Raw genomic sequence first — 11,469 nt, 5'->3', positions numbered from 1 at the left:
ATGCGACCTGCTCGAGCCCTTCCCCTCCGGCCGGCTCATGTCTCGTCCGTCTTGACCCCGTCCGCCGGCTTCCCCCCACGAAGACCCCGACCTAGTGCCCGTAGCATTCTCGGCATTCTCCGTCATGTGTCCTCCTCCTCCTCCTCCTCCCCCTCTTCTTCTTCTTCCTCTTCTTCTTCTTCGTCGTCGTCCTTGTCATCCTCGTCCTCGTCTTCGTCTCGGCAGGCGGTTCGGCCCATTGCCGACCTGCTCCGGTGGAAGCCTGCCGACAAGGTGGACAATGTCGTCGTCCATGGCTATGTCCGGTCCGTCCGCTCCATGAAGACTCACCGCTTCGTGTCGCTGGGAGACGGCTCTTCGCTCGCTCCCCTGCAGGCCGTCGTTCCGGCCGACGATGCCGAACAGTATGCGCCTACCTGCCGACCTGCCTAACGGCACTGACGACTGCATGCGTGTTTCGGCTTGCTGATGCACCTCGTCCGCACCATGTAGTCTCGCCGTTGGCGCCGCCGTCCGCCTCACCGGCTCCTGGGTGGCTTCGCCCGGGGCCGGCCAGTCTCACGAGCTGCACGTCACCGGAGTCGACGTCCTGGGCCCCTCCGACGCAAAGGTACCTACCTCCCTTTCCCCCTTTCTGCCTGGCCGACATGTCCTTTGACCACGCCGCCGCCGCCGCCGCTGCTGCTGCTGTTGCTGCTGCAGACGTTCCCAATTCAAAAAAAGTATCAGACGCCCGAGTACCTCCGTACCCTGCCGCACCTGCGGCCGAGAATTCCCGTCAATGCCGTCTTGCTCAGGTTGCGCTCCGACGCCATCGCGTCCTTGACTCGGTTCTTCGCAGGCCGGTCCTTCACCCAGACGCACCCGCCCATCATCACCTCCTCGGACTGCGAGGGCGCCGGTGAGGTCTTTACCGTGTCGCCCGCCAGCGACGCGCCTCCGCCGCCATCGGGCCACCCGGCCGGTTCTCAGGAGCTCTTTTTCCGCTCCAAAAAGTACCTCACCGTGTCCACCCAGCTCCATCTCGAGGCTCTCGCACAGGCCGTCGGCAACGTCTGGACCCTGTCTCCTGTGTTCCGTGCGGAGCGGAGCGACACATCGAGGCATCTGAGCGAGTTCTACATGCTCGAGGCCGAGATGACCTTCGTCGACGGCCTCGGCCCCATCATGGACCTCACCGAGGACATGCTGCGCTCCCTCGCCGCCGGCCTGATCGACACGCCCACCGTTCAAGACCTGCTCGTCCGGTCCCGGCACTCGGGCTCCGACCTGGCTCCGGCGGACCAGGTACGCCGCCGCTGGGAGGGCCTGATGCGCCGCGACTGGCCGCGCATCACCTACTCGGACGCCATCGCCCTTCTTCGGCAAAAGGCCGACCGTTTCGAGCACAGGCCGACGTGGGGCGCGGGCTTGCAATCAGAACACGAAAAGTACATTGCCGAGCACGTCGGGGGCGGCGAGAAGCCCGTCTTTGTCACGCATTATCCCCGAGACATCAAGGCTTTCTACATGCTCGAAGCCCCACCCGCCACCCCCGCCGAGCCGGGGCCGACGGTCGAGTGCTTTGATCTGCTGGTTCCCGAGTTCTGCGAGATTGCCGGCGGCTCCATGCGTGAGCACCGTCTGGAGCCCCTCGAAGCCGCCATGGAGCGTCACGGAATCTCCAAGCCGCTGCCAGACGCCGCTGCCGCCGACAACGCCGCCGCCCGCCGCTCCCTGGACTGGTACGTCGACCTGCGCCGCTGGGGCTGCCCGCCGCACGGCGGCTTCGGCTTGGGTTTTGACCGCCTCCTGAGCTATCTCGCCGGCGTTCAGACCGTCCGGGATATGGTCTCCTTCCCCCGCTGGCATGGGCGATGCGACTGCTGAGGGAAGGAGATGCGCCACGACCTCGGTCGGCACCCTATCTTCAGCGGTTTTGGGTCTCCAGGGACGATTCATGGCCGCCCAATCTAGATAGGTACCACCTACCTTGACCTCCCTGCACGGACGCATTCCTGGGTGATGATGTCTTGATGTAACGTTCCCGCTGCCGTCACGACATTTCGAGATGGCTAAGATCGGGCTTACCTGCACTTCCGTGGCATGCGGGTACCCATGGTCAACGGGGCCACCCGCACGCGACGAGCCGTTCACAAACGCAGCCATGTACAAAGTGGGCCTCCGCTGTTGGACGCAACGGCGTGTGACGTTGGAGGCTTTGTCTTACGGCCTTTGCAACTGACTTTGTTTCCCCTCGGTGCACTACACATGTCGAACAAGGGGGGGGCAAAAGGGAAAGGAAGGAGGACGTGGGTCGTCTCTCTGCCCACCTCAGGGACGTTTCCTATCCGCTCGGCCGCTTGCATCCAGAAGCTGCTCGGCTCCTCCGGCTTTTTTGTGGGCCTCCAGGTTGAACGGCGTCTGTGTTTTGCGGCCAGGAAATGATTCGGTGCCTATCGCATGTCGAAAACCATCTCTCCTTGATCTGTACAACGCAATAGACGACCTTGTTGTGTCGGGATATACTGTAGGCGGGACTGGTTTGCGCCTCCACCGCGCCACCCCAATGTCTTTCGATGCTGCGAATACCCGTGCGTCTTCCAAATTCCATCACTGAGCCTCCGCGGCCTCGGTGTTTTTTCTCTTCGTTGCTTCCCGGGTTCCCTCTTTTTCAGGAACCATCGGCTGCGACGGCGAGAGGACTTTACGAAGGGCTTGCTTGCGTATGCCATCCAGTCTCGGAAGCTCTCTCTCTCTATCGTCGGGCTGTGCCAACTGCCTTGCCTACCAGGTGGTCAAGTCATTGCTAGAGGTGAAGGAGACAATGCTCGTGATAAGCCTTTGTGGGTGATATGGCGTGGTTCAGGCCCCTCCAGGGATTCTTAAGCCTTACATCTGGCTTGTTTCTTGCGGTACCCTTCACGACGTGCCACAGACGCGTGCATATTTTGGGTTGAAGAGCCCAAGTTGATACATCAAGCTTGTCCTGAGCTGGTGCTGCACCGCATACCGAGGAGTCAATGCTGGGTTGCAGGTGAGAGACGAGAAGGTGTGTACGCTCCTAGGAAACAGGAAGCACGGCGTTGTCAACCGCTGTTTGTGTTCTTATCACCTGCTTAAATGGACAAGTATACCGATAAAAAAGGGGCCCAGGGGGAAAGATTTCCACCCAACGTACTTCATGAGACCTTCATGGCTTGGAGCGAAGTGAACGTCGATCCTGGTGGCCATGATGTCTCGACGGGGTCAGCGAATCAAAGCCAAGGGCGCTTCTCCGGCCGCTGATCGGAGTCTGCTATAACAGCACATACGATCCCCTGGCCGGCGTGGTTTCCTAGGATTCCACGGACATGTCAGCGATGGAGCGGGGATTGGATCCGAACAGGACCGAGCAAAGGCAGTTTCGATACGTCGGTCTAGAGATGGGGCAGAGACCAAAGGCTATCTCTGTCTAGCTTCGGACGAGCAGCCTGGAAGGTGAAGGAAGCCGTACGTTCTTGTCTCCTCCTCCGACGCATTGGCTCGCCCGCTGGGCGTCAAGTCTTGACTGAATCCAAACTGAATCCAATCCGTCTGGGCCAAAGCGCGCCGGATACAACGCTCGCACCGACGTAGTCCTTACAAAGACGAAACCTGAGCCCGATCCCCTGACCTTTGGGTCGTTCAGCATGACGCTACGTGCCGCCATTTGACACACACACACACACACACACACACACACACACACGGGGAGAAGCAACGGAGCCTCGTCGGCGTGCCGGCAACCAGCAAACCGTGGCTCAGTGCCTGGACCGGCCCAGCATTGATGAGAATCCATAGGCACTAATAGCAATGGGGATGTCTTTGGCATGCAAGGTGGGAGAGAAAGTCCACGCAAAGGAGACAAATGGAGGAGGGGGTGAGGCTAGCCTGCTACAACCCTCGAATCCAGACCAACCAGCAAGCGGCGAAAGGGACCATGCAAAAGTGTCACCCTATCTCCACCTGGTATGGAATGGACCCCTCTAGCATTTCGTACCCGGATTGACGGTGGAATCGTGGTCAATCCATGGAAGCCTTCGGCGGCGGCACATACTCCTGGTAGCTCTGCAACATCACCTACCCAACAAAGGCGAGGAAATGCCTGATTGGAGCGGCTCACGGGCCACGGGGGAGGAGAAGTCGATGGTGTTTCGGGCTCATCGGGATCGCCAGGGCGGTACGGAGACGGCTTGCTCCGTAGGGGAAAAAAAGAAAGATACATGCACCTGCTCCGTGGAATCCATGGGATGGCCTTTTGGCCTCTCCATCAACGAGACCCGTGGGCTACGTGTCACGATCGGCCCCGGCCGCGCAAGAATGAGGGCAGATGGACCGGGCCGTCGAATCCACGGCGCACGTTTTCATCTGTTCTGCCACGGGGAAATACCGATCCATCCACATGTATGTAGTGTGTATGGTGAACGCACATGCTAGCACATGCATGGGCCGCCTCCGTCAAGCGCAGGCCGAGCAGGCGATGGGCTCATATCATATGCAGCATGGCATATGAAATGTCGCAAACGAGCTTCCACGGAACGAGCGTGCTGGCTTGACGCTCCACGGCCAAAAGTCGCGGCGGCGGCGAGCGGCGAGCGGCGAGCGGCGAGCGGCGAGCGACGGGAGGGGCTTATACGCCAAGGCAACAGGGCGCATGCGCCGTCCGCCCAAAAACATTACCATACAGGTACGAAGCGCCCGCCTCGGTAGTAGTATAGAAACAAACGTTGACGAGGGGTGGGGACCGTAGCGCTCGCCTCTGCATACGGCAAAGTAGCGGCCCGTCCGTTCGGAGGCTAAAAGCCACGCGAAAAAACGCTTCCAATATACCCTTTAACTACCTGGTATTACCTACCGGGCATCGAGCGTTGGTTTTCTCCCGCCCTCCCCACCGGGCCGCCGCCACAGCCGCAACCTTTTCCGGGCCTGGGTGGAGGGGGGCAACGAAGATGAAAGCCGCCGTTAGGCTCTTCGGTTGCGAGCTTGGCCGGCTTGGTCTTTCGGGTCGTCAATATCGAGCCGCGCCGGGTCGCCGTCTGGAGGGGCTTGTATGTATGTATGTACGGGCAGCACGAGTTCCAGGGGTTGCTTTGCGGTGCGTCGGCCGCAAGGCACCTCTACCCACCTACCTACCTACCTCCTTACGCGTAGAACCGAAGCTCGATGGGGCGCATGGCGCGAGGCCTTCGGGGCTTGGGCGATCGAAAATGCGTCTAGGAACGTGACCGGGGGGGGGGGGGGGGACCAGAGTGCAAACAGGATTTGGCATATGGCCTACGTGCCAAACCGGGGCGGATGTTTCACGGTCGCCAGGGGGGCGGGCGGGCGGGCGGGAGGGGACCCGCGGGAGAGAGACCGATACGCGGAATCTTGCGCACGATGGATGAGCCCGCCATATTGTCGTTGGCCTGGCGAGAGTCTCGCCCGGGAGAAGATGATGCCAGGGCGGTGCCGGTGGTGCTGTTCGCCGTTGGATGTCATGACATGAGCTGCATAACCGTTGTGCTTGTTGGAACTCTTCGTTACCACCTTCCCCAAAGACATGCCGGGAGGAGGGGGGGGGGCCAAGACGATGTCGGCTGTAGGTTTGTAGGTCTGCCCGTCAACCTACGGGACTGCCGTCGCAGACAAGCATTCCATACGCTGCGCTGTACATACACTAACTACCGTACACAGTACGTTCAAGTACGGTAGGGTGGGGTGGGCGTGAGCGTAATCGCCAGATCGCCATGCTTCGCTGGTTTCCCCCCGTCCCTGGCTGGCGACCTGGGGGGGTGGGTGGTCCAGACCCCATTCGGATCGGCCGTTGGGCCTTGTCGGCGAGCCTTGGCTTGCCGGATGGAACATGTCTACTTGTGTATACGAGGAGAGAGTTCTTGCTGCAACGGTTGGGGACGATGACGGTCCACGGAGGGCACATTGTGCGCAGTACGCTGCGCGTGTGGAGATTGTGATGGACCCCAACCAGACCTCGACGATGAGCGCCGGGCCTCTCTGCTTGTGGATGTGATGGGTTACCTAGGCTTGGAGGCCTCTCGGACATGACGCGGAGGCCGTGTGAGCTTCACCGTGAACGATCACAGACGACGGTGCAGAGGCTCCGGAGGGGGGGGGGGGGGTCGTTCTGTGCTGCAACCAAGGCTGCTGGCCAAGCTCGCGCCGAGCTGATTGGCGTTACTAAAACCCCCCCTCCCCCCCCCTCCGTCCTGCAGGGGTCATCGAGAAGTGGTGAGATCCAGGATCGGAGAGTCCTGGGAAGCGGCCTTGCTGCGTGCGTTGATGAGGCGGAGACCGAACGACAGGCCGGGGCGTCATCTCGACCTGGCACTACCGAACGCCGCCTGCAACCCATCCTTGATAAAGGGCGACAGGCGAGGTTCCAGAATATCCGGATGCAGTTCACCGCATTGCATGGGGTGGATGGGCAGGTTGCCTTTGACGTCTGCCCGCATTTCCATGCGCTGGCCTACAAGCAAGTGGTTACAGCATTTCGGCCGCCAGATGGGCAGCTCGTTGCGAGCGAGACGGGAGGTCCATTCCCGGGGGCGGCGGGGATCAGCGCCGTCAACACACAAAAGCGATGGGAGTGTGAGCGTGCGGGCCTTTGTTGAAAATGGGGAAAAAAGACCAGATGCGGGCATTTTTCCCGGGAACGTCAACCCGGGGGGGACAACCCAGGGGTGGCGCCGTCGGACCACCGAGCTGGCTTGGCTCGCCTTGGCCAATCTACCGCGAAGCACCACCCAATCTGCAGGCCTTCGGAAGTGACGGAATGGCTTGGTGGTTCCGCCTCGCCTACCATCTCCCTACCACTGAAGGTCTCATTTGCCATATGTCATTGCTGATCAATCCGGGGCGCTTTGCTGAGCAAGGAAGCCCGAGTTCCATTGTCAAGGCCCATCTCCCACATGGCTCCGATGGTCCGAGGCGGCCAGCTCTTCAGCCCTGGCAAATCACCTACTACTGTGTATACTATACAAGCGCGTACAAGTGCTAGTACGTGGTGTGCTGCGTCCCGAGACACCAAGGGGTGGACAACCTATACTATACAGTATTCGGTGTTTGATCCTAATGGTAAAACACCGCACAGAAGGGAAGGCAGGCCATCATGCGCGCAGCCACCGAGGGCGCGACACTGGAACCCAAGTACCGCACCGAACGGGTCATGGGCAAAATCCAGAAGGTGACAGGGGGGGAGGAGGACGCAATCACTGGCCCGACGTTTGGCGTCGCACAAAGTTGGGGACTGGGACGATCTGTTCCGATTCTGCCGAGGCAGCCCCACTTTTTGTCGTTGGCTGTTGGATTAGAGTTGGGGCCCGTGCGGGCCCTCGCGGCAAGAGCCTTGTTGGTAAAAAGGTAACTACCCAGGTAACTATTTCGCATTACACAAACGTTAGTTTCTTGTGCCTCCTGCAAGGTGCAGCACAAGGTGTGACGAGCGTCACGAGGCGCGTACCGTAACGCCCACCCCCCCCCCCCTTCCGTCGTAACGTACGTGTACCGTGTATGTACGGTACGTCCCTCTGCGCCGCCATCTCGAAGCGTCATGAACTTGAGCGTTTGTACGTTTGGCTCGAAACCATGCCCAGAGCGAGCGCTCGCTGCCGGCTCTGCATAACCAGGTTGCACAGCCTTGGCCTTGGCCTCGACGCTGCTCGCCTTCTGCACCGCAATCCATGCCTGCCTCGTCACTCTTTTCATCAAGGCTGACGCGTCAGCAGCAGTCCGAGGCTTCGGAACCCGATGTTCGTTGGCAGCTCGCTAACGGTCCCGGCGCCAGCTCTCGGGGCACCGCGCTAGGGACCGCGGTGCCAGGAGCCAACCCTCCCGACCCCATCGTTGGGCTGGATCCGGTGGGAGCTTGCGAGCGTCCCCAACCACGAACGCCGTTTCGTCTGCCTCGCATTCGCTCTTGCATGGGTGGCGCTCCTTTGGCCGTCCAAAAAGAACCCGGAACAAATGCTGATGCTCGCTTCGACCTGCAATTTGTTCCGAACCCACCAATCCGCTCCATGTCGTCGCCCTTTCGTGGATCGGCTGGTCTTGCTCTCGTCAGCTCACTTCGCCTCGCTGCCGCCCCCTCCCTACTCCCCTCCCTACTCCCCTCATCCCTCCCCACGGGACCGTCAGACGGTCACGTCGGGATCCAACCGGCAATCCCTGCTGAGCCACGCGAGGCGCCGTCAGGAGCGTGCACGCTAGCAGGTTAAGCTTAAGCAGCGAACCCTTCGGCCACGGCTCACCAACGCGGTGTTTGACGGGTTGGGTACAGGAGGTACCTATGCAACGATGGAAGGGTCAATGAAGCCTGCTCCGACGGTGTACTGGGTGCATCCTGCGCTGGGCGCGGTATGTTTCACAGCTTCGCTCAGACACGGAATGCCCTACAAGCACGCGGTAGTTACGTGCTTGGGCCGGAGCCGTGAACTCAAACACGGAATCCTGTCGAGTCTTGCCGCTCGCATCGATGCGAAGGTCTTTTCTCGTCCAGAAAAAGGCCCCCTTCCCCATGTGCTGTCAGATAGCCACCCGGCAACCCTTGTCACGTGTCCACTGAAACGCTGGGTGGTGGCCCGCTCACATGGCCCCAGCGGTTCGTGTGTACGCTAACTACATAGCGTCGAGGGGATGAGCCGCGACCACGCACCGGCCGGCCACTGGTGGAAGCCCTCCGAGAGGCTGTGTTGTATCGCTTGCGTCTGCTGGCCTCTCACAACCGTGCCAAGAGCTGCATGGCTGCTCTTTTGCCCAAAGAAAACCCGCTTTGCTCCCCCAACCAGCACCGGCGTGGTGTCTCGATAACCTGGCTCCCAGCAGCAATGCCGCTAGCAGCTTGTGGGGGGGGGGGGCGAAACTTTGTCCGGAAAGGTTGAACCCTTTCATCGTTTCCTGTCCCTATGTAGACGCCGCCACCATACAAAAGGCCGACGAGTTTGGAATGGGGGCTACAACGCAATTGGTTTTTTTTTCTTCAGAGCGCATGGAAGGCATGCCGGAAAACAGGCAGAACCAACGTAACATCGCCGAGAGCAAGGAATCGAAGCCAAGGAAGCGAGGCCACCGGAAGAAACAAGCATGCGCATCGCAACAACGAACGAGATGGTCCCGATCGGCTACATCTGCGATTCGGTCAGCAAAGCCAAGCGCTTGGCCGCCGGGCTGCATCTGTGCCCCAGTGCGGAGTAACCTCCCTCCCTCCCCCGCCCCCAACCCAAAATCTCCCCGACGTTTGTGCATCTCCTGCTCGGTTTCGAAATGTTCTAGTTACTCCTCGCCTCGCGGCAATGCACGCTGGCGGCCGCGGCGCGGAAGCCTGCTTTTACGGGCGAGATGGGAACTCCACCCGACCGGCGTGGCATGGTCATGGCAAACCGTGAAAGTCAATTGATGCCAAGCAAACACATACACAGAAGAGAGACCTTGGGGAGTCGCCGAGGCGTACAAGCATAGTAAACATAGTTTTGAGCGTCAAGACGAGATGGGATGAGGGGCCACAAGGATGATCCATTCCCTTCCAAGGCATCCATCCATCGATCCGTTTCATCCCTCTCTCCCTCCCTCCATCCAATTCGTCCTCTCTCCCTCCCTCCCTCCCTCCCCCCCCTCTCTCCCCCGTCGGCGTCTTGCTTTCTGCCGTCGGCATCCTGATAGCCTTTTTTGCGCTATCGGTCCAGCGACATCCCCCCTCCCCTTCGGCTGCAACTAACCGCTTTTCCAGACGCGGCGAGGCCAGCCGCCTGATCGTGCTGCGAGTGTAGCATGTACACAGTAAGCTCGCTGAGGCCTATGTGACTTGTAAACCCATCCAAGCTGCCGGCCGCAAGCCCTGCATTCGCAACATGCTCCATCGATGCAATCACAACAGCGTGCTGAGCAAGAGAGGAGGGGGCGCTGACCAGGGGCGGTTGGGGTTGGGGGAGCGCCACGCCCGCAGTGATGCCCCGATCAGAGCAGAACAGCCCTGTGGGTGTTATTTTTGGGGGCCTGTCGCTCACCTCACTTAACCTTAAACAGACGTCAGCTTGGTCTGGGCAACGGGCCAGGAAGTGAGCACAAAACGGGAGAGGGTTGACGAAGGGAAGAGGTGGTGTGTGTGGCAGGCAACCTTTTGCGAGCCGAGTCAAGACTGAACGCAGAACAAAGGACAAGAATACAAGATGCATGTTGGACAGGGAACGAGCCGTGTAACCTGGTGCATTTCGCTGTACCACGGCAAACAATCAGCGCCGAATCAGCCATGTGGAGCCTGCGAGAAAAGGTAGGTGCTTCTTTTTCGTCATGGTCTCAAACGCTTACAGGCCCTGCCTCCCCCTCCTCAGGGCGTGAATAAACACCGTAGGGAAATTGTGCATGGCTGTGATCCTATGCCGGCATCGAAAACACTTACCAACCCGACCGCTCACGCCGTCTTCGGGCCGTAGATGCTGATGTTTGCCCTTTGGAAGTCTTTCCCAAAGTCGTTGATGAGACGAAAATCCCTCCCCATCCCCCGATTGTCAGGTGCCTGTTTCTGCTTGCTTACCCAACATCGCGTGCTCAAGCACAAACACCGCGATTGGACGCCCCGGGCCTTGAGGCTTGCCACGGCGTTGGGGGGCCCGGTGATGGCGGAGGAGGAACTTGGCCCGCTCCCAAAGTCCCACGCCCCCCGGCCTCATGTGATGAATCAGGGGAGTGATGAAGCACAAGGAGCCGCTCGCTGGGTTGAATCACTGGGATCGCTGGCACCGTTACACAAGCCAGGATCAAGGAGCGGCGGGGGAAGGGGGGGAGCAGTCCAAAGGCTGTGTGTGTGTGTGTGTGTGTGTGTGTGTGTGTGTGTGTGTGTGTGTGTGTTCACTTGTATATACTGCGTACATAACTCCTTGGTAGTTGGGAGTTCTCCATAAGGTACCTATCGTAGGGTGACACTGGATCATTAAGGGGAAACGATATTTTTGGTGTAACCTCTTGTCCGTCCCAACACAAACACACACGCAGGCACTTTCGTATACTACCATTTAAGTTCTCAGACACACCCGCAAGAAAAGCTTAACCAGGCTGGGGGACCTGGATGGCTCCAGGCATCAACCTTGTGTTCTGATGATGTCGCGTCTGCACTTTGGGGCCGGGGGGAACATACCGTAGGTGACGGACCGCATGGCGATACTGTACGGCGTATCGTATTGTGTGCTCTTTGTAACGAACTGCAAAATGCATGCATTCGGGCACACCCACAAACCCACCCCCCCCCCCCTTCCCCGTCTCCTTCTCCAGCGGAGCAGTAGCGAACTGGAGGCGTCAGATAAAAGAACCGCACATCAATCAGAACCACACCACACCGTCACGCCAAGTACTGTGCAGGTCTCTGCGGTCGAACCGCCGACCGGACCGGGCGCGACCTGCTGCCAAAAGCGACGAGTTCCGGGCCGCCAAGATCTTGGGTGCGTTTGTAGGTTCTCCCTCCCCCGCTGTATGTATAGTACT

The 11,469-nt window shown here is 59.8% G+C and overlaps 1 protein-coding gene across 1 annotated transcript; it reads left to right on the top strand.

The window, feature by feature from the left end:
• On the top strand, nucleotides 1-1,869 carry VTJ83DRAFT_3230 (uncharacterized protein; the record flags this gene model as incomplete). Its single annotated transcript, XM_071009586.1, has 3 exons — nucleotides 1-404; nucleotides 493-610; nucleotides 703-1,869. The coding sequence occupies 3 exons, from the start codon at nucleotides 1-3 to the stop codon at nucleotides 1,867-1,869; spliced, it is 1,689 nt and encodes a 562-aa protein (XP_070867108.1).
• Between the last annotated feature and the right edge of the window lie 9,600 nt (nucleotides 1,870-11,469).

This window comes from Remersonia thermophila, chromosome 3, assembly GCF_042764415.1.
Source record: "Remersonia thermophila strain ATCC 22073 chromosome 3, whole genome shotgun sequence".
NCBI classification, from domain to species: Eukaryota; Fungi; Ascomycota; class Sordariomycetes; order Sordariales; family Chaetomiaceae; genus Remersonia; species Remersonia thermophila.
This window is presented reverse-complemented; position numbering and strand designations above follow the sequence as displayed.